This window comes from Vanessa cardui, chromosome 18, assembly GCF_905220365.1.
Source record: "Vanessa cardui chromosome 18, ilVanCard2.1, whole genome shotgun sequence".
Taxonomy (NCBI): Eukaryota; Metazoa; Arthropoda; class Insecta; order Lepidoptera; family Nymphalidae; genus Vanessa; species Vanessa cardui.
In genome coordinates, this window is record NC_061140.1 from 699,731 (window position 1) to 724,169 (window position 24,439).

At 33.7% G+C, this 24,439-nt stretch overlaps 2 protein-coding genes across 8 annotated transcripts in view; one reads left to right on the forward strand and one right to left on the reverse strand.

Annotated features, from left to right (window-relative positions):
* LOC124537626 (E3 ubiquitin-protein ligase Nedd-4) overlaps nt 1-9,235 on the reverse strand; it is a 37,560-nt gene extending 28,325 nt beyond the window's left edge. For 6 of the 7 annotated variants that reach the window (XM_047114519.1, XM_047114522.1, XM_047114525.1 and 3 more), the window contains exons 1-3: nt 8,862-9,235; nt 3,839-3,918; nt 133-214 (exon numbers count right to left, since the gene is read on the reverse strand). In XM_047114519.1, the coding sequence (XP_046970475.1) occupies nt 133-214; nt 3,839-3,918; nt 8,862-9,020 (321 nt within the window). In that variant the 5' untranslated portion in view covers nt 9,021-9,235. Of the gene's footprint in view, nt 1-132; nt 215-3,838; nt 3,919-7,643; nt 7,987-8,861 lie in introns of those variants that run through there. The other variant, XM_047114524.1, reaches the window with a different exon arrangement.
* A 2,130-nt stretch (nt 9,236-11,365) lies between these two features.
* Nucleotides 11,366-23,849, forward strand: LOC124537457 (CCR4-NOT transcription complex subunit 11). Its single transcript, XM_047114311.1, has 10 exons — nt 11,366-11,561; nt 11,642-11,733; nt 12,991-13,214; nt 13,888-14,048; nt 15,436-15,586; nt 17,144-17,281; nt 17,883-18,071; nt 19,920-20,059; nt 21,119-21,284; nt 22,154-23,849. Exons 1-10 carry the CDS (start codon nt 11,518-11,520, stop codon nt 22,277-22,279), a joined length of 1,431 nt encoding a protein of 476 aa, XP_046970267.1. The 5' UTR covers nt 11,366-11,517; the 3' UTR covers nt 22,280-23,849.
* The last annotated feature ends 590 nt before the right edge of the window (nt 23,850-24,439 follow it).

Below are 24,439 nucleotides of genomic sequence, written 5' to 3' on the forward strand. Positions count from 1 at the left end.
CCGGTTGCCCTTCCCTAAATCCGGCCTTGCTGCAGAGCAGTGCTTAAAATCGTATATCAAATACTACAGCACCTTACGCACCCGGCGATAGACCGCCCTTAAACAATTTTTATTTTGATATGATTTTTATACCTTTTTCTTTGTTTTCGTGAGAAATGTTTCAATCGTGACGTCACCGTCCACCTTCTGCAGTTCCACGCGGACATATGGATCACTGAAACGTTATTAAAGGCATACATTAATAAACTTGTTTTGTAGTTTTTTTTTTTTTTTTTTAATTTACAACATCCACAGGCTCGCAGATGCCCGTGCCTTTTTTTACATTTTATATTAAATTACATTTTTGCGTTTTATATTTTATACTAAACATCAGCAGATCTTCGCTGGAAATCATTTTTTGGCCTACACTGATATTTTTTTTTCATATAATATATACATAATCTATAATAAATAACATAATCTATAATATATAATAAATAATAAATGTTTTGTAGTTTAAATGCCGTAACACAAAATCCTGTACTGTTCTAATCTTAAAATTATCAGTACCTACTTCTATTTTAGAAAGGCCAATAAGACAGGGTCACTCTTCACCCATCATCATCATCAGCCTATTTTTGTCCACTGCTGGATATAGGCCTCTCCCAGTGCACGCCACTGTGGTCTTTCTCCGGCTACTCGCATCCAGCTCCTGCCTGCCGCCTTGCGTATATCGTCACTCCACCGTGCCTGAGGACGTCCTACACTACGTTTGCCGAGACGCGGTCTCCACTCTAGAACATGTTTTCCCCAACGGTTGTCGGTTCTACGACAAATATGACCAGCCCACTGCCACTTCAGCTTACTAATCCGGTGGGCTATGTCGATGACTTTAGTTCTTTGACGGATCACCTCATTTCTGATGCGATCCCTCAAAGAAACGCCGAGCATAGCCCTTTCCATAGCACGCTGAGCGACTTTAAGCTGGTGGACCAGCCTTGTCGTAAGTGTCCACGTTTCGGCTCCGTATGTCATGACGGGTAGGACGCACTGATTGAAGACTTTCGTCTTAAGGCACTGTGGGATCGACGACGTTAAGATTCGACGTAACTTCCCAAACGCTGTCCAACCCAGCTGAATTCTTCTATTCACCTCGTCCTCAAGGTTGTTTCTACCTAATCGCAAAGTCTGCCCGAGGTAGACATATTTTTGAACAACTTCGAGGACGGTACCATGTATCGTAGTCGGTTCCGGTAGAACATGTTCATTGAACATGACCTTGGTTTTAACCAAGTTCATCCGTAGGCCGATACGCATAGAAGAATCAGCCAGCTCGTTCAGCATTTGTTGTAGGTCCTGCAGCGTTTCTGCCACGATGACGATGTCGTCTGCGAATCTCAAGTGAGAGATGTATTCGCCATTGATGTTAATGCCACGTCCTTTCCAGTTCAGCGTCTTGAACATATCCTCCATTGCATTAGTGAACAATTTGGGGGAAAAAACGTCCCCTTGTCTCACTCCTCGATGCAATGGTATGGGATTTGTTTGCTGATTCTGTACTCGGACGGACATGGTGGCAGCTTCGTAGAGACATCTCATCACTTGGATGTATCGCCAATCAACTTGGCAACGCTGCAGGGACTCCAGAACAGCCCAGATTTCAACCGAGTCAAAGGCCTTCTCATAGTCCACGAATGCAAGACACAGGGGCCGATTATACTCATGGGACTTCTGTATAATCTGCCGCACTGTATGGATGTGGTCTATGGTGCCGTATCCGGTCCGAAACCCGGCCTGCTCCGGGGGTTGGAATTCGTCGAATTTTCGCGCAAGACGGTTCGTGATCACTCTTGAAAACAGCTTATAGACGTGGCTCAGTAGGGATATGGGACGATAGTTCTTCAGCAGGGTTTTGTCTCCCTTTTTGAAGAACAGGACGACCACACTCCTACTCCACGCCTCCGGAGTTCTCCCTTCGAAGAGTACAGAGTTAAAAAGCGTCTGAAGTTCCCTAAGTACCGGTTTACCTCCCGCTTTTAATAGCTCTGTGGTAACGCCGTCCTCTCCAGGGGCTTTTCCATTTTTAAGCTGTCCAAGAGCAGTCTCGATTTCGCCAATACTGACTTCAGGCAGGTCTTCGGAGAAATGGCGTGTTAATGTAGCTCTAGGATCCTCATTTTCGGGATCAGGTCGAGATGCATGCGATGCGTATAACCGGCCGTAGAAGTCCTCTACTTCCGAAAGTACTGCCGGCTTAGAAGAAACGACTTCTCCACTTGCTATGGTCAACTTCGTCAGGTGGCTCCTTCCAAGAGATTGTACGAACACCTTAACTCTTCACCCATAGACAAGGGCAAAAAACGTAAACTATTTCAAAGCATAGCATTATAAGATCACAAAGTATTAGGGAGTTGGATACCAGACAAACGAAACGATATAAAGCAGCGACATAAATTATTTATGGCAGCTCAAACTGAAACCATAACGCCATACATACACAACTTGCCCCAACAGCCTACATGTTCCGAGAAACGAAACAACTCTAAATAAAAATGATATTAGCAGTCCATCAGGTTTGTAAGTTACGCGGTAACATCAAACAATAAATAAATCGACTTGTAACTATCTTGACAATACGCGTATTTTAATCATTGTCTTTTTTTTTTGTCCGAATAAATGACAACTCATGATAAATATTGAAGGTAATTAAAAAAAAAATAGACGCGGCAATATTTAACAATGGCGGTTACAAAAGAATATATAGACTTGATACTATTGTTAAGTATAGCGCCGTGTGGTTTCGGTTGAAAGAGTTACTCCTTAAACAAGGGGCATCTAAGAGAAGACTGGTGGTATTTGTATTAGGAGCATTTATCATTAAATAACATTTAAGTGCCTCAAGAAATTGGGAATCTTTTAAAATACCGGAAGACGATTTATGTCAGATATTTTTTGATACAAAGGTAAACAAATGATGATTACTATTGTTATATATAATAACAATAATAAACTTTAATAATATAACTTTACATAATAAACTTCGATAATTTTGCTTAATTTAATTTATTTTTAAAATTTTGACATAAAACCGTATTAAAACTGTATCCGATTGTCTCTTTATTTTTATTAATTCTATAATGTTTTATTTTATCACTTAACTTTTTACAATGTTGACTTATATTATAATTTCCAAGTAATCTTAGAACACCTGTAAAAAAGTAGGCAATTACCCATTTACGTATTATGACTTTTGATTAATGTGTATTTTTGTATATATAATAAATAAATAAAATAAAAATAATTTAGATATACGTAGTTAATAATAAAAAAAAGTAAATAAAGTAAACAACTGAATTACAGCGAGTAACGTACAAATAAAAAAAGTGTTAATTTGAACTACACCGCAGTGTAACGTCACTAATAGGATATCCACTCAGATTATGTCGGCCACCTAAAAGCCTATATACATTGGACCCTCGAGTTTCAACGCTGATTTTCAATGGCCGACTTATAATTATCGACACCTACGTCCGCGAGCAACGGGGACTGCTTAAATCAATTATAAAAGAAGGATTTATATATATGTATACTAACGTTCGAAATTCGAATTTAATCATTATTAAAAAAATGAAAAAATTAATAAATTTTTATTCACATTTCGATTTATTCTACTAATTAATTCTTTTGTTAAATGATTATTAACTAAAGTTGCTAAGTACAATACCATCTCGAAGTAATCGGCCTAAACTGGCTATTGGCATTATATAGGCTATATGGCATATAGATAATAAGCCATTTAAAAAAAATACATTTTTCCCTACTTATTTTTAATTTATTTTACATATTGCCATAAACTCACCTAGCACCAAATATATCCTTCTTTGCCAACGAGTAAGCCCCCACTATTTTCAACCGAAGCAGGTAGCTATTCTCATCAGTCTGAAATTTAAAAAAGGAACAATTAAATTAAATAAACAACACGCGAAGAAAAACCAACACCGCATCATAACTGGGACTTTACCAGTAACAACGTTATCAATGTTATCATTCCCTAATTATTTTATAATCGACTACATGATTGTGCACACAGCCTACTTCACGAAAGGCAAAAGGAAAGTTATAATATTTGCACGTTTGATATACAAGCCGCCCGTGCAGCTTTGCCCGCATTATTAATTTATTAATAATATAAATAAATACAATACGTATATTAGAATTTGTTATACATTATTTTGTTGTATCAAAGTAGCAAAAACAAGATGTTATCTAGTTTCCAAGTTCGTTCATACAATGACGACAGAGGAAAAGATTTATTTTATGCTTATTTATTTTTTCTAAATTATTAATATGTTTCTTTTAAGGTTTTTTGAAGTGAAAAGTATATGTATATATATACTTTATACATATATTGAATTATATCAAATATCGTTTCAATTTAATATATCATTCGCGCTTCTAAAATACTACAGATTATTATTTAATTACTAAAACACTAATTACATTATGACTCGAATATCTTGCATGAGATTTACGTCATTAAGTTTTAAAAGTCATAAAATGTTATTAAATCATAATCGTTAAAGTACTTTTTAATCTGTAAAATACCTAAGTTACCAGCACTACTTGCTCTATAAACTTTCTATGTGAGAATTTTTTGTCAGAAAACGGAAAATTTAAACCAAGGACATTGGGATCTATAGACAATTTAAAATAAATAATAAACAACATGACAACAAAACCAGATAAATGTTTCTTGAAATAATTTATGAGAACAATAAAATGAAAAACACTGTAGATTTCAAGGAGAATAAACAATAATTATTAATCTTAAGTTAAATAAAAATGCTATATGTATATTAAAAACATCTCTTATAAATCAGACAATAATTCCTTATCGACATGATTACTTGTAAAATGAATATAATTTTTGAACGCACAATAGTAGTACAATATCAAAGATAAATTTATTTGATATGATTTTTCTGATGCAAAGTCTCAACTGTGATGTATGCAGTATTTTTTCCCACTTTTTTTTACATTCTTGCTCCTTAACTAGATAATTATTTAGTATTTATAGATGATATATATAAATAATTTATATTAAACTTAAATATGTAATAATAATATTAAAATATAAGATTAATATTTTAATCTAAATATAATTCAATAATAGAATCTAATAGTAAAAATCTGATAATTTAATCACACATTTGATTAATATCAGCAAGTAATTATGAATTTCAAATATATAGTCTATTATAGAGTAATAATATTATGAAATAATTCTAACAGTTTAAATGTATATAGTATATATAGTAACACAAAGGGGTGTTAAACAACAATCACAAATATTAAATTATTAATAATCCAATTAGATACTTCATATTCAGTTAAGAACATTTAGTTATTTACTAAATTGAGCTAAGTGATGAGCCAAATTGAACACTTCAATTACGCATTGACCATCTAATAGTATTATTTAACACAATGAGATGTCAACAATTCCAAATTTTAATTATAGACAGTCCAATCAGATACTTATAATTCAGTTGGACAGTTCAGAAGGACAGTTATTATTTCCTAAATTGAGTTTAATAAAGAGCCTAATCGCACAACTTCAGAATCAATGTATCAAACAAATAAAAAAATATATAAGTTATTAATTTTAATATAAAAAATAAAATTAATAATAATTATTAATATAAAAAATAAAACTTTGGAAAGCCAGTTTTTTTCACTAAAGACTATCATATATTATATGTCATTAAAGATACTTATAAACCATGACATTTTCTTAGTTTTATATAAAAAGACTGTATTCAAATATGAAAAAAATTTCATTGCCTAGCATAATCTACATGAGCGTGTTTATATAGCTCTACACCTTATCTTTTCCAAACATATTATATTTGCCAGATTTTATGTTGATAAACTATATCAAAATCACTAATAGACTAACAACACAGCCATTTTCATGATTAAAACACTGGATTTAGACATCAATTTAAAAAGCTTTTAAAGACAATTGAAGACCCATGGATGTTTGGACGATGTATAAATGAAGAGGCACTTCAAGTTAGTTTTGAAGTAGCAGCTTACGATTGTTCTTTCAAGATTAAATCTTAAGAAATTTATCTCCCACAGCAACCCTATAAAGTCAGCTGATCTTTTTAACCTTAAAATGTTGTAAAGTACTAGTAAGAACATATTACAAAGTAGAACTAGATCTTAACATGATACTAACAAGAATACAAAATCAATAAGAAGTATTAGCAAAGTTTTAATATTATAAATTAATTTTAATTGATATGATATTTTTAAAGCATTTTATTTTTTTAAATAACATAAATAAAATATGCAATTGAAAGTTTAGTGACCTAGAGATAAGGTCTAATTTGAAATCTTTTTAATTATTACATGTAATTTCAATTCTGATAAAGCTTAAGGTCATGTATAAAGAAAGTTTTATTTCAAAAATTGTATTTTTTTTTATTCGTCATGGTAACAGCAGAAAATAATACAGTTTAATGAAACAACATTTTGCTTTAAAAGTAATTAATTTAGTCAATTATGTGATAGAAGCAGCTGTAAAGTTTATAAATAATCAATGAAAATCAAAATCAAAATATGCTTAATTAAAGTAGGCTTTTACAGGCACTTTTGAAATGAATTAAATAAGTAGGTTGCATTCATAGTTGTGTGATAGTAGTCATGTTTAAATTTGGTTAAATATAAAAACATTTATTAAAAAAAAATTTAAGGCATTCAAATGAATTACATAATTATTTATCATATATATTTTTAATTAAGGTTTTTTTAGTTTTGTTTTACATGAACAATTCAATACAAGTTGAGGTGAAGTGAGAGATGAAAAAAAAACATTAAAAGCCAATCAACACACATTATTACATTTATTTTAAACTATTTTTAATGTATCTTAAAATATTTCAAAAAAGTAATAGTAATTACATTTGCATTTTGTTTTTATTATTGTTTATTTTTTATTTATATACAAGCAGACAATAGCATACTACATTGTTCATCCGATGGCAAGCAAACATTGTTGCTAATAGATTTTGGCAAAGATGTTTGTGAGTAGTATTAGTCGTACAATATAATGTCAATAAAATCCTACAATGGTATCACTTAGAGATTTTGATAGATCCTGTGATTCTATTATTATTATTGTCCTAAAATCTTAAATACACACAAATTATACTGATATTTAGTCAATAATTCACTATTCAATAACTGTAAAATTAACTGTGCCTTCATAACAAAGTCAGGTGATGTCTTATATATTTTATCAACAAGATTAATCAACTCATTAGTATACTTCTTACATAAAGTGTATGAACTAATGTATAAAAGACTGTTAGCTAAAGTATTACATATTAAAATAGGAGCAATACCCTTGAAAATTACACACAAAATATTCTCTAACACCTTCAACAAGCACCAATAAGATGGCAACACAAGTTTAGCAAACTCTAAATAGTTACACAATAAAATCATATTGATATTCAAATAAAACGAAGGCACTCATCGAAACGTCTCTCAGCTCAAATACACTTCATTTAAATGTTAAATCAATCACAAGGACGAGTGTTAGTAATTAATTGTTAGTGTCCTTTAGTAGTTATAGAATAAATTTGTCAACTTACGCGTGTATCCGACTGCCAAGCCATCACCCATGTGAAATTATACTAATATTTAATCGGAATGCAAAACAATTGGCGTTTCTTTTCTAAGCTCATCGGTTGAAATAACTAAAAAGTATGACACGTTTGCTATACAATTTTTATTAACTCCTCTTTAGGATGCGTTCCACAGTTCGGTATCATCAGAATATTTTAATTATATAATAAACTATGAAAATAAACTCTACGACATATAACCACTACTACGGTTAAGGAAAAATACAAACAAAAAACTAAAATATCATGGAAAATATCGTCTGCACCTTATGTGACAGTCAATTGACAGCGGTTGACAGGCTTTGTCATAATGTCACTTGTATTATACGCATTACACCACATTATACGCAAAGCTAGACTTAAATTTGAAACTTGTATGACCGATATTCAAGATATTGAACATATATTTTATGTTCAAAGACCATTATAATATACACCTACTTATTCCTGTGGACTAAAAAAGACAGTGAGTAGGATAAATGACGGTTAAATTCTGTTATATTTATCTAAATTAGGATTTCAAAAAGCTACTTTATATTACAAAATTTGTCTGCTTGTATTATTCAGAATACAAATTTAATTTATCATTATAATAATATATATTTAATCCTTTTATAGCTGTTGAGATCTTATCCTATTTATCAATTGTGAAATAAGCTTAAAATTCACATGAACTCTATTGTATGAGTCATAACTCCTCCTGAAACTATGATTTTTTATAATGTGTAATGTTTAAGTATGAAAGGGCTAAGTAGTTAATAAGTGTAAACAAAACATAACTTACCGTTTAACAATATTAGTCTGAGAAATAAATCTTGAGTATAATAAAATTGTTTCTCACGAAGAAGATTTTAGTGTTGATTTTATCAAAAAATAGTGTATAGCGTGTGTAATTTTTCTGCATTTAATTGCCTATTTATAATGAAAAATATAATATTTGATATTTTTTTACCCGTAATTCAAAACATTTCAATATATGTATATTTCATTTAAAACTGGTGTATTCGAATACATTATAAATCAATTGGTTTAATATTATGGTGAAATTAAATATATAGCGACACTATCAAATGAATACCTACTGAAAATTAGTAGGCACATACGTAATTGACACACGAAATAATGTGAAGTCACAGTTATAAACAATTTCAATTTAAATCTAATTTTCTACTGTATATTTTATACCTGGCACTGTAATGATAGTCGGGGTTCCGGTCGGGGTAGGTTATTGGTCCTTCGCCAAGACCAAGAAGACGATCTGCTTCGATGTGGTTCCACAGGCCTCGCTGCAAACTCCAACGGCCTTGGGTTATGCATGACTACCACTGAACGAATATCTCGCATTTCACAACAACACCATATAAAAACACCACAACATTATCACTTCCGTTCAAATTGCACACATAATATTTCTTAAAATTGTATTATTTACAAAAAAACTTGTACAAGACGCATTTAAGATGGCGCTCTGCGCTCCATATGACTATTCTAATCTTATCAGACCAAGAAATGAGCGATAAACGTGCGACCGTTCGCAATTAACATTGCTATGATAACTAGGTTTTGGAATCGTGAAAGTTTAATATTCTTTGTTTTGTGTTAATTTTTTAGATAAGTAACAGTATCAGTCATTCAACATTATTTGTAATGTCTGTCGGTACGGCTAGTGCGGCTTGGTGGCATACTTTTCAGATTTCAGAAAAAACATTGTAATATTAGTACAGGAACGTCCACGCTAACTTTCTTGTAACTTATAGAATTATTTTGATCATACTAATGAATTGACTCAAAATATATAAAACTAAGTAATTTTATTTCTTCTCGCGGATAACACTCCGATTTATATTTTTGCTAGATTTAGTTTCCTTATCACTATTTATTACATACTCATAATAGTTTTATAGAGTAGCTACTGTCTTGCTAAAAATATTTTGTAGGCTTTATAAGCTCTTGATACTTATAATAAAAATAAACAATCTACTTTGCGTACATTATATATTGATTTTATAACACACAGTTTGTGTGAATGTTTTAATTTTAAAATATTTATTGTTATTAGATTTTAACACCTCGCTACAAAATATGTATAAAATTAAAAATGTTTCTTTCCGTGTACTCAAATTTATTACCCCAAATAAGGTGCATTGACTTTACCAATACGACAACGGGCTTTTGTCACAAGAAATATTATTTAAATTTACACTTGTACAATTAATAACTAAGACATACTGTATTGTATGAAGATTTTCAAGGCCAAATAACTCTTCAACCCTCTAAAAGCGAAGCAGTTACAGACAGGATTAAATTAATCATACTTTTCTAAAGATAGCGATTAATATTCGCGATAATAGACGGGAATTAAGTACTTTAATCTAATTTATGTACTCTTTGATACACCAATCCAACCAAAAAAGCAATAATATAAACTTTGATTACTTTACTATTTAAATTAAAAGAAATTTAATAGATTGTAATTACTTTCTACATGTTTTCCTCATAATTATTGTCAAAATATATCCCATCAAAAACATAAATGTAAAATGAGAGCCAAGTTCAGTATTATGAAATATACCGTAGTTGTTGACTTCAACGACAAAAGAAGTGAGATCTAAATAGGTGCCAAGTTCCATTGTCCTTCCTGAAATTCATTTAAGACTACATAAAATAACATTTCTCCTTATAACTTCGAATAATGTATTGTAGACTAAGGACTGACTTGGCTGGTTCTCATATACGAATTATATTATAGCCTTCGCAAGTGCTAACCTTGTTATATTATCTACCTGTATGCCAAATTTGAACTTTCTATGTCACCTGGAACTGGGAAATAGTTTTGATTTATAGGTCAGTCAGTGATAAAAATGACGATTTTTGGACTTTAATATCTAAATAACCGTTTGAGATGTGCTTATGAAATTTGGAGCACATATGTATCTCGCAAGTCTTAATATATTTGCCTAATTTGACACGTTTATATCAAACAATTTTTGAGTTATGAGATGGTCAAAAGTGGCTCCAAATGGTTGGTGTAAAATTACACACGGTGCTACTCGTCAGTTCTGTTATCTGAACTTGGCTGACACGCTAACGCATGTCTAGATTTTAAAACAAACGTAATGTTTTTGTATCAATATATTATAGTTACGAGCATGCCTCTTGTTAAATTAGCTCGTATTCCAATTGTCCAATGTTATATTTACTTAACCGCAAAACGAAAATACATTTAAAGCTTAGATTATTTGTCGTCCTTGGAATGAACATACATTTAAGATAACACATGAAAAAATATGATCATTATTATTTAATAAACCTTTATTACTTTCTACGTGCTTTCTTCATTATAATTCTAATATATATATATAAAAACATTTTTTTTTCTCAATGTAGTTTCTGAAGAAAGAATCACTCATTTTAGCCCAAATAAAAAGTTCAAAAATTTTATTTACTTTACAATAAATTTACGGTGCAATACAGGCTTAGATTGTTTGTTAGTCATTAGAATAAGTATACAATTAAGCAGTAATATAATTCGCAATTAATTTAATAGATTTAGCATCATAGTTCATAGGATCATAATTTATTAATAAAAGTTACGAAATTATTTAAAAAAAAAATACACTTTATCTTAGATACATCTTATGTCTTTGTAAATTGGATTTTTAGTGTCACATTTTGTCTTCCGACATGCAAAATATGTCAATGTTATTGTGACTTTAGCAGTTCAAACATTTGTTGTGTTGTGTATTTGTATTTTGTACACGAAGTGCCTTTATTTATGGATGTTGATCATAACAGATTTGAACTGAATCACATTCACATACTAATTTAGCCAGTAATAAATATGTCCCAGCAATTAATTAACGAAAATAGTAAATACATATTAGAGTATGTTTCGTATATTTTCTTAGAATAACCTAAATTGGAAAAGTTTATATTTATTTTAAATTCGTGTGTTTATTTTTCAGCTTATTTTCAGAGCAAACTGTAGACTCCCAAAGTCTCGAATCGATATGTGCTCAAGTGCAAAAGAGGTTTCCGAAATCAGATCATTTTAACTGTTAGTATACAACATTTAGGTGTAAAAAGTTAAATCTTGTTAGTTTTCAACAACAAACCAATCTCTTGTTTAGTCTAATCCACACTTTGGATAATTATGTAGTTTTTTTTTGTCATTAAAGCCATATCTTACATACATTTCAATGAGTTGACATAAAAAAAACAGGAGAATTTAATGGACATAAAATCAATTTTTATTGAAGAAGACATAATTATGCACAAACCATAGATGTACATATTCCATGTGTTTAGCTAATAGCTCTGCTACATTATGCATTAAGTATGGATTTTGCTTCCTTTATCTTTAGAGATATAGGAAACAATCATACATCAGATATATACATCAATAATCCACTTCACCACATACCACTTTAATATTACATTGAAAGTAATGATATAACAATCAATTATATTCTCCTATTCTAGTTGGAATAGACTTACATACATTCTATTCCAACTATAACAGGAAAATAGACCAAAAAACAAAATTTGGCAACAAAAATATAAGATATAATTGGTCAAGAGCTTGATCTATGGTATCTACGAAACTGTTATTGGATTGTTTTGGTAGTAAAATTAAAGTTAAAATAAGTGGCTATGTGTAATAGTGTTGTATTATAAATAAAGATATATTAATCATAACCTGTTAGCAGTGCTCAAAGATTTTTTTTTTTTTCATGCCTCCGTTGGAATACGCTATATCTATTCTCAACTGATAAAAGTTAAAAGTTTAAATCATATAAAACTATTGTTACCAATATAACTAAATCTAAGGAATGATTAAAAATTCAATTGCCATCAGCTATTACACTTTATTAGTGTAGTGTTATAATTACACCGGCTTACTTACCCTACTAAATTAGAGTACCTACCAAAATTGGACGAAGCCCAACCACTGAATAAAAATTAATATGATGCTTAAAACATATATGCATGATCTTATTATATATATATCATTTTGAAAGAATGAACAACATTTTTGGAGACGTAATAAAAGCATGGGATTTAAAAGATAAATAAAGCAATAGTGAAAATTTCTTGTATTTTAAAAAATTATACTTTTAAAACTTCTATTCTATTAAAATCATTCCAACAGCTCATTTCATGAATTAATCAATACATTACACTATTTTTGTATTATTATTTTGAGTCTAAAACATAATTAGAATCATTCATAGTTTAATAAAATTAGACGATGTATGTATTCTTTTTGTTTATTTATTCGACGAGCATTTCAAAATGTAACATTTGATTTCAGTATGTCTTCTCCTGTCATCACTAATAACCGGCGGCGACTTGTCGCTGCCCGGACAGAGAGTGGTAGCACTGGCCTTAATATTTGATTTCTACAAAGTGGAAAATCCATTCAGCTCGCTCTTCCTCCACCTTTTGGACGGCAAACCGGGTCTATTGCCTCTGGCGCCGCAAGAGAGGCTTTTTATTGGTCAGCTACATGGTTTCATACCAGTTAATATTAAAGATGTGAGTATCTTAAACTTAATTTCCATTTATGAAGTTCTTGCAATAAAATACGACTTAAATATAAATTGTTGTATTTTATTCACAACTTATTATGAGCATCAATATATTGTTTTAAGTGTACAAATTATATGTAATGTTAGTAAGTTTTGGATAGGTATGGAAACTGAGTATTAATCTAGCTGAGTTGACTGCCTTATTTTAAATTTATTTACTTGTGTGTGTGTGTGTGTTTTTTATCTGTACAGTTTTATTATACTTGGTGTTTTAGCAAAATATTATTATTATATTACGAGTGACTAAATATTAAACCCTAAATAAAACCTCAAACAATCAGGGTTGATTGTTTGAGAATTTATTTGGTTAGTCAGATAAAACATTATCAAGTCCACAGAGTAAAAACTGCCTCAATACCACATTCAATAAGTGAAAACATTAATTTAGTTTCTTATATAAAATGAGCTGAGATCGCCCAGTGGTTAGAATGCGTGCATCTTAATCGATGATTTCGGGTTCAAACCCAGGCAAGCACCACTATATATATGTATGTGCTTAATTTGTGTTTCTAATTCATCTCGTGCTCGGCGGTGAAAGAAAACATCGTGAGGAAACCTTCAAGTGTCTAATTTTATCGAATATTCGTATTGTCGTTATAGAGTATTTGTTCTTTTTCCAGGTATTAAAGAAGTCTGCAAAGCAGGTGATGTTAACTGAAGTATCATCGAAAGATCTGGAATTTGATTATTCATCCATTCAATCTGCAACAGCTGAACGATCAGCTGACATCAGTTCGGTTGCGAGAGCGACCGCGCCAGCCTTAGTACCGCTCAGCGATGGGTATGTTATATACTTAATATACTGTAAAAATAAGCTGAGATGGCCCAGTGAGCTGAGATGGCCCAGTGGTTAGAGAGCTGAGATGGCCCAGTGGTTAGAACGCGTGCATCTTAACCGATGATTGCGGGTTCAAACCCAGGCGAGCACCGCTGATTCATGTGCTTAATTTGTCTTTATAATTCATCTCGTGCTCAGCGGTGAAGGAAAACATCGTGAGGAAACCTGCATGTGACAAATTTCATAGAAATTCTGCCACATGTGTATTCCACCAACCCGCATTGGAACAGCGTGGTGGAATATGTTCCAAACCTTCTCCTCAAAGGGATAGGAGGCCTTTAGCCCAGCAGTGGGAATTTACAGGCTGTTACTTTTTTTTTACTTTAGTAATTATTACACTTATCTAACAAACCCTATGATTAATTAAATAAAAAATATATAACACTAATGACTAACCTATACTTTCAGATCTTTATTTATTTATAATTGAACACAATTTCCATCACTACATAACTTTAATCGGTTACAAGAATAATTCAATACATAGAGGGTTAATTAGTATGTACGTATGTAAGAACAGTAAATACCACGACCGATACAAACAGACTCGACCGACAGACAACCGAACATTAAACCGTCACTAAGCGTTCTGCCGTATTTATGTGATTTCTCTTGGTACTGTTTGAGAAGAGGGTAGTTCTTGTAAGACTTAATTATTACTTAATATAAGTATATAATCTCCCAATAGTCCAAAATCGATCGCTTCGAATTTTATATTTTTCTAATATATATTTGATTATATAGATATCGCTTAAGCTCGTTAATTATTATCAAATAGTAAGAAATGGGTCAAATAATAGAAGAGACAGCCATTGACCTGTTTTTCTGATCTCAAATTAATCCTGGCTGTAAGCTAAGCAGGTCTTATTCCTGCCGAAGATGGTCTTACAATATTTGTGAGGCGCCCAAAAAGACTATCATTCAAGAGCTTGTTGGGTTGTGGTTGATACTCTTTGATAGTTCAGTTAATGAAATCTTAATAGTATTATAAGATGGACATTATAATGACATATGGCCGTTAGTATTTAGAGACGCCTTCCGAATTCCGAGTAAGTAAAACTAAATACTGCAATTCGTGTATCACGTGCGGGCAAGCGAATCATACAAAATTGAGTCTTCGTCATTGGTTGAAAAATCTAATATTTAATTTGTATTTCTAAATAATTAATTTGAAGAAGAAGAAAGAACAGCATTGAACTACAAGTAATCTAGGGACCAGTATCCCTATCTCTCTTAGCTTCTGCTTCAAAGAACTTAAATAATATTAAATATGTAGAAAAAAAAAAATTGTCCGTGAAAATACTGGATCATAGTGTATCTTCTGTTAAAGGAGTCCCCCAAACCGCATGGCGATGAAGGAACTCCTGGAGGCGCTGATGAGTAACGAGTACCTGCCGCTGCACCGCACCCTCAAGCCCTCCGGGCCCGTGCCCCCGCCCACCTTCCTCCTCGACCCCACCGAGATATCCTTCGCGGACGAGGTAGGCCTTGATCCATACTAATAATATTAATGTGAAAGTAACTCTTAGGCCCAGCACACACGGCGCAACGCATTTGCAACGAAACTGCGACTTCTAGTTACTTTTGAGTTTCAGCCATAGACTCCTTTGAGAGACCGCACACGACGCAACCTGTATGAAACTGGTTGGAAACGCGTTTCAAACCAGTTGCATTGAAACCGGCGTGCAGGAAACTCGTGTTTGCGTTTCTTCGGATTTCGCGCCTTTTTCATCAACAAAATGGCTGACGATGATAATCAAAGCATTGAATTTGTGTTAGAAGTTGAAAAATATCCTTGTTTATATAATAACACATTACCTAGCTACTCTCGGAGAACTGAGACTGATAAAGCACGGGCAGAAATTGGAAAAACAATGAAAATGACAGATGAGTTATCTATTTATTCTCGCCTTCTCCTTTGACGAAGATATAAATACATAACCACAACTTCTTCATCACTTGAACTAGACATTTTGCAGACTTCTATTCTCTCAGAAAACCGAACTGATTGTGAGCCGTGAGGTTGCTGCGTGTGTGGAAATCGATTAAAACGAGTTTCAAACTAATAATTTCAGAAGGGTTTCGTTGTAGTTGCGTTGCGCCGTGTGTGCTGGGCCTTATCTGTATGTCTGTTTGTCGTTCTATCACGACCAAACCGCTGAACCGAATTCGATGAAATTTTGATATGAAGCAAACTTGAACTCCAAGTGTAGGACCCTCTAGTCCCTCGACGATGACAATTATATACACTGGCTCACTACTACCACGCCCGGAGCGCAGGCACACGTCAAGTCATGTCGATAGTCTAGCTACCCCCTCCAGTGTGATACGTGACAGTGTATTATATCTACTGTATAGAAATAAAACTAGTTATAACGGATTTGAATCGCGTATATTAATTATTTTTGGCATCCTGACGTTTCGAGTAGTGTCAAGGGTAGTCTACCCGTGACCACGAACACTGTAAAGTGCCAAAAGAATAATTAATACACGCGATTCAAATCCGTTATAACTAGTTTTATTTCTATGTGTAATCGCGAAAATTTAAGACAACATTATCTACTGTATAGATACAGACACTACACCAAGGAAGGACTTAGCCTATCGTAACAACCAACACCCTAAAACGCTAACGAAGCTGCGGGACTCCTAGTATTTCAAATGATACTAGATAAAATATGTCTCAAAAATTTCATTCATAACATTGTGTGTATAATGTATAGATAAAAAACCCACCGAATTTCCTTCGCCGGTTCTTCTCAGGTCAGGGTGTTTTCTTTTCCGAACCGGTGGTACTGTTACAATTGACCATCAATAAGAAATTGTAATACTTCTATATTGAATAAAGTTATTTGAGTTTGAGATTAATTTCGTAATAGCAATTTTCTATCAGTCTAATTATTATTATAAAAGTCTTGGATTCTGTTAGGAAATTATCAATAGTTTAGTTTTGAAATTCATTCATTCTAAACATATTTCTGTGATATGAGATATTTCACAGAATATCTCATACGTTTTTTTTTTATCGCTGTATACAGGGTGTGTGGAAAAATCTAGTCAATAGAGGCGTGTACGTGCCGCTTTACGACACCGACTTCGAAGGGCTGATCGGCCTGAAGCCGCCCGAGAAGGTCGAGAAGAAGGTCGCACCGCCAAAGGAACAGAAGCCTAAAGTGGTAACTGCTTTATTAGCAAGTTTTTTTTTTTTTAATTTAAGTACGCTGGCAATAAAAATGTCTGCCTAATAGTAGTCGTTTCTCGCCATAGATACTTTTTCATATAATAGTTAAGCCGATCGGAGAATGTGTCACCAGATGTGAAGTGGTCACCACCCATATACATTGGCCCTCTTGGAAATATTAAGCACTCGTTACGTCACTAATACGTCACCAACCTTAAGAACTAACACGCTATGTCTTTTGTACCGGTAATAAACTTAAAACTGCTACACAATAATATCGAGTACTACTGTTTGGTGATCGAATATTTAATTATAGGATGGCCCACCTACCATCAAGTATATTGGAATGTAAATGAACCACAATCGATTGATTCACCATATATTTATACAAGTTTTGACCATTATTTTGATGAAATAAAACTAGTTATAACGGATTTGAATCGCGTTTACAGCGTTCGTGATCACACGGGTAGTCCACGAACGCTGTAAAGTGCTCGAAACGTCGGGATGTTAAAAATAATTAATATACGCGATTCAAATCCGTTGTAACTAGTTTTATTTCAATGAGACAGCATAACATTATTTTGATGTTGCAGGAAGAGAAGAAAGAGAAACAAGAAGAGAAGAAAGTGGAGGAGAAGGAAGTGAATGTGTCTGCTGAGGCCAGGGAGCTGACGCAGCTGGCGCTTAAGGCGGCTCTCAGCGTGCCGCACCAGCAGCGCCTGTTGGGCTTGCTCGACCACCACCCAGACGTCGTGTACGACGTGGGCCTGGCGCCCTACCAGGTCAGCATACAGAATCTTCACTGTACACTGTCATTCAGATTGCCCTACCAGGTCAGCATACAGAATCTTCACTGTACACTGTCATTCAGATTGCCCTACCAGGTCAGCATACAGAATCTTCACTGTACACTGTCATTCAGATTGCCCTACCAGGTCAGCATACAGAATCTTCACTGTACACTGTCATTCAGATTGCCCTACCAGGTCAGCATACAGAATCTTCACTGTACACTGTCATTCAGATTGCCCTACCAGGTCAGCATACAGAATCTTCACTGTACACTGTCATTCAGATTGCCCTACCAGGTCAGCATACAGAATCTTCACTGTACACTGTCATTCAGATTGCCCTACCAGGTCAGCATACAGAATCTTCACTGTACACTGTCATTCAGATTGCCCTACCAGGTCAGCATACAGAATCTTCACTGTACACTGTCATTCAGATTGCCCTACCAGGTCAGCATACAGAATCTTCACTGTACACTGTCATTCAGATTGCCCTACCAGGTCAGCATACAGAATCTTCACTGTACACTGTCATTCAGATTGCCCTACCAGGTCAGCATACAGAATCTTCACTGTACACTGTCATTCAGATTGCCCTACCAGGTCAGCATACAGAATCTTCACTGTACACTGTCATTCAGATTGCCCTACCAGGTCAGCATACAGAATCTTCACTGTACACTGTCATTCAGATTTTGTATGCATCTATTTATCTATATTAGTTATCAGGACAGGCGTCCCACAGGCGTCCCCCCCCCCTGAGAGCTGAGATGGCCCAGTGGTTAGAACGCGTGCATCTTAACCGATGGTTGTGGTGTGATGGTTCAAATCCAGTCAAGCACCGCTATATATATGTGCTTAATTTGTGTTTATTAATCTCGAGCTCGGCGGTGAAGGAAAACATCGTGAGGAAACCTGCATGTGACAAGTTTCATAGAAATTCTGCTACATGTGTATTCCACCAACCCGCATTGGAACAGCGTGGTGGAATATGTTACAAACCTTCTCCTCAAAGGGAAAGGAGGCCTTTAGCCCAGCAGTGGGTATTTACAGGCTGTTGTTGTTGTTGCAAATTTAATTTATATTGACTACAAATTTAACTAGAAAAATGTTTTTGCTATACACAGTTCATTCATCAGCTGTTACATTAAACACACTTACTTGGGATATTTATATCTTAAAAATCATTCTCTGTTACCAAATCATGTGTTCATACATTTTTTTGCCAGTATTATATAATCGAGTCATTTATGTTTACGATTTTCTTGCCGGTAATTCTCAGTAGAATCTATGTACATTCTTAACCGGTAGTAGTTTTACTTTGAATATGCTCTGTAAAATTACGATTCAAAGCCTGTTTGAATAAAGTATATTTTGATTATGTATGTACGAAAAAATACTCCTGTTACTACACTGTTATTAAACTTGTTACTCATGCTACTCGACTGCATAGAGTCAGTAACTCCTTTGTGGGGCAATGTATACGGTTTTACAACAGGAACCCAGAAAACGTTCAAATAGCCTCTGTTGTCAAATTAAAAAAAATTATAAACCAACGCTTGTGTGCACGGTATACAATTAATGAGTTTATGATCGATAGTATACCTTGGGAATGAAACGATCGCCTCCTGGCTATTTCATTTCATATTAAATTGTTTATTTATATAATATATGAGACAAAAAAAAAAAGAAAACCCGCAGAGTTTCTTTTTCGGTTCTTCTCAGGTCAGGGTGTTTTCTTTTCCGAACCGGTGGTACTGTATCAATTGACCATCAATAAGAAAGTGTAATGCTTCTATATTGAATAAAGTTATTTGAGTTTGAGTTCGATTGGAACAGCTTCCGGAGCTGGTGGAGAACAACCCGATGGTGGCCATCTCGGTGCTGCTGAAGCTGATCCACTCGCAGCACATCACCGACTACTTCTCCGTGCTCGTCAACATGGAGATGTCGCTGCACTCCATGGAGGTCGTCAACAGGTGACGATACTCATTCGAATGTCGATAAATTCACATATTCTATGACCTCAGTAGGGCTTGGTGTATTCCCGCCGGTACAACCCGCGGTAGAACATCTTATGAGTATAAGATGTTCTACCGCGAAACAACAGTACTCAGTATTTAAATAAAACTAGTTATAACGGATTTGAATCGCGTATATTGATTATTTTTGGCATCCCGACGTTTCGAGAGAAATCCGTTATAACTAGTTTTATTTAAATGTGTAATAATCGCGAAAATTTAAGACAACAGTACTCAGTATTGTTGTGTTCCGGTCTGAAGGGTGAGTGAGCCAGTGTAACTGCAGGCACAAGGGACATAACATCTTAGTTTTGGTTGGTGGTGCATTGGCGATGTAAGGAATGGTTAATATTTTTTCAGCGCCATTATCTATTAGTGATAGTGATCACTTACCATCAGGTCGTCTATTAACCTATGTCATAAAATATAGTTTCTGACGATATTTATCAATCTTTTGCGACAAGTTATGTTTGTAAAACCATAATCCTCGCCTTAAGCTCAAATATAAGGTTCGATGTTTTAATGGTATTGTATTACACCACTAATACAACGCGAAGCAACGGTAACTTCAAATTTGGATGCTGAACAGTATACCTAATCTTTGAATATATCCATCCTTTTTTAAAACCAAACTAAATTACTCAGGTGTGTAAATATATATATGTATATATGAGACAACATCACATACATTACTCTGATCCCAATGTAAGTAGCTGAAGCACTTGTGTTATGGAAAATCAGAAGTAACGACGGCACCACAAACACCCAGACCCAAGACAACATAGACAACTAATGATAATCTACATTGACTCGGCCGGGAATCGAACCCGGGACCTCGGAGTGGCGTCCCCATGAAAACCGGTGTACACACCACTCGACCACGGAGGTCGTCAAATATAAATTTAAATATATATGTAACTGCAGGCACAAGGGACATCTTAGTTCCCAATAGTTAATATTTCTTACTGCGTCATTGTCCATGGTCGATGGTGAGCACTTACCATCAGGTGTCCGCAGGCTGACGACGTCGGTAGACCTTCCCGTGGAGTTCGTGCACCTGTACATCAGCAACTGCATCTCCACGTGCGAGACCATCCGCGACCGCTACATGCAGAACCGTCTCGTGCGACTCGTCTGCGTCTTCCTGCAGTCGCTCATCCGCAACAAGATCATCAACGTCAAGGTCAGACTCGATTGCGATGACTTATCAAAGTAACGATGAAACGGTCAAGATTGTTTATAGTGCTTTATAAAGTATTCATTCATATCCATCCACGTAGACACTCTATCCACCCAGTCATAATATATTATCCTGTCAAATAGTATTGTAGTGTTCCGGTTTGAAGAGTGAATGCGCCAAGACGTAACATCTTATTTCGGGAGGTTGGTGATGCATACAACAACAACAACAGCCTGTAAATTCCCACTGCTGGGCTAAAGGCCTCCTCTCCCTTTGAGGAGAAGGCTTGGAACATATTCCACCACGCTGTTCCAATGCGGGTTGGTGGAATACACTTGTGGCAGAATTTCTATGAAATTTGTCACATGCAGGTTTCCTCACGATGTTTTCCTTCACCGCAGAGCACGAGATGAATTATAAACACAAATTAAGCACATAAATCACAAAACCCGCAATCATCGGTTAAGATGCACGCGTTGTAAGCACTGGGCCATCTCGACTCCGGCCATCCACGCAGTCATAACATATTATCCTGTCAAATAGTATTGTTGTGTTTCGTATTGAAGAGTAAGTGAGCCGAAGTAACTTCAGGCATAAGGGACATAACATCTTATTTCGCGAGGTTGGCGATGCATCGCTGGTTCGACGAATGATTAATGTCTATAGTAGTGATGTCTATGGCCACCGACGTTTATGGCATAAACAAGATCTTCAAATTCCGAACAATGACAAAATATTAGAAGAATATTTCTCAAGTTATTAATTACGAGATATTTACCATGTTTTTTATTTTATATATACTTTTTGATTATTGAATAATATTTTGTGGTATTGTGAGTAATGAACTAATTAAAATTTGTTTTATATTACAGGAATTATTTATAGAAGTAGAAGCATTCTGCGTTGAATTCAGCAGGATTAGAGAAGCGGCCGCGCTGTTCAGGCTGTTGAAGCAGCTAGACTCGGGGGAAATGCACAAGGAAAATAAGGAAAACTAGACTAAAGTAGTCCTGAATGGAAAGAATCAAAAGATTCCTAAGACCGACGACGATTTTGTTTTAATTCTGCTGTTTATGCAGTCGGCCTTAGAGTTTGGGTCGCCAGGCGAGGTCACAGATAATTTATTATTCTCAACGAATATTCAAATAAATGTGGGAAGCTTCAATATTTTTAAAAAGTAAGCAAGTATCATGAGATTGTAATATTGTTGGACTTTTAATTAAACTTCTCGTCCCAAATCCGGTCCTGTATTTATGTACTTTGTAACACATTGCAAATAGTTTTATATATAAATAATTAAAGTTTCAAAACAAGCCTTATAGTAATGTATTAATGAGATATAAATTAAAATGTTATTACTTTATTAATTATAAGCTTAAATAAATCAAGTAAAATAGTAATAGGATTCAACATATATACAGCCTGTTCAACTTTTATAATCCCACCGCATACCGTGTGGTAAAGGAACACATCGTTAGGAAACCTGTCTCATTTGTGTTTCGTCTACACTCTTTACATACCAAATCTCGAGTTTCTACTTTATGTTAATTTGTTTATAAAGCATTCTCTAGCAATTTTCAAGGAAAAAGGCCACCTCATAAGTATTTTTATAAGTCCTTGGAGAAAAATCTATATACAAAAAAAACTCTTTCATAACAGTCAGTAGGAGAATCTTTTGTCCGAGTGTCATGATAAGTTATGTTCATATTTAATTAACGATACTGATGTTCAATTTAATGTGTGTGTACCTAAGAAGTACCTATGTTTAATATTTACATACAATGTGTTTTTTTTATTCGTCATCATAAATATAATTAAAGATTACATAACATACATAATAGAAACCGCTCACTTATTTTATTTTCCATCATGAGGCATAGATAAATAAGTACTTTTTAGGTATCTGTTCTGCAGGTTTGATGAGTGAGTTACCCAATGTAAGAACAGGCACAGAAGACCCCATATTACATCCCACAGTTGCCTTTTTAACAATGTAATTGTTGACACTTCTTACAATACTAGCTGATCTCCCATATATAAAAAGTGTGTTATAATTGTCCCACTATAATAATAAAATATTGTTTATGTATATACTTAATGTACGACATAAGCATTAAAATAATAAACATATAACAAGTTTAATATTTTAGTATTAAATTATGTTATAGCCTTTGTTTGATTTTAGAGTTGGATTGTTAATACATATAAATGAAAGGCTAATTTGCTTTAGTTACATTTGTTAGGAAACTTCTAAATGCCTGTTTAGAAGTGTATACAGAATTAATAAAACAGTGAACAGGGCCGGATTAAGTGATCTGAGGAGGAAATTTAATTAGAACAATTTATTTTTTCTGTCTCTAAGTTTTTAATATTAAAGTATTATATGGCTTTTGCTTTTTGAATCAAAATGCATGCAGGCAGGCATTAAGAACGTTATCTGGTCCGAATTAAACATTTTTTAAATCTCCATTATAGAGCTCTCCACAATAGTTGCCTCTGAATCCGGCTTTGTGTGCGAATGTAACACTAGATTAATTAAAGCGACTTGTAGATTAATAACTTAACAATTAATAAGCCCTTTAAATATACATTTTTATAAAAGTATTTTGATATTACAAAATAGTCTTTTCAGCAATTGTAAAATTCATGTTCTATTTTGTAATTTTATATTCAATAATATAGGATATTCTTATAACAATAAAACAATAGTACCTATGTGTATGGAAGGCTTTACAATTTGTGTCCTAATGTGGATTTACTATAAATAGCAATTACAAGAAATGCAAAATTGTGATAAGTGTAAATACTATGTAATAAACTTTGTTACTACTGAAATTTTTTGTTTGATGTTTGTCCCTTGTATCCTCAAAACAATAGCCAGGTAAGTTGTTAAATTATATTGTTTATAAAATTACGGAAGTTTTTTGTTTTCATTTAATTAATACATTTAATAAGCAAGAGATAAGGCGATAGATCTGAGTTATTCGATTTTTCTATCGAAAAATTCAATTCTTAGTAATGTTGGTACACTATTTTACCTCGTGCAACTAGACCTTGATCCTGCGTCGTCTTGGTGGTGACAGATATGCCGGCCCATCGGATTGAGTGAGAGAATAATTAGTGCACATTTGTGTTCTTGTTTATAATATATCCTGCAT

What these genes read in the sequence shown, in the direction of transcription:
- LOC124537457 (XM_047114311.1), top strand. Translation starts at nt 11,518, where the DNA reads ATGTCCCAGCAATTAATTAACGAAAATAGTAAATACATATTAGA. An exon ending in TACCAGTTAATATTAAAGAT is followed by an intron (nt 13,215 to 13,887) that starts GTGAGTATCTTA and finishes TTCTTTTTCCAG; the next exon opens with GTATTAAAGAAGTCTGCAAA. An exon ending in ACAAGATCATCAACGTCAAG is followed by an intron (nt 21,285 to 22,153) that starts GTCAGACTCGAT and finishes TTTATATTACAG; the next exon opens with GAATTATTTATAGAAGTAGA.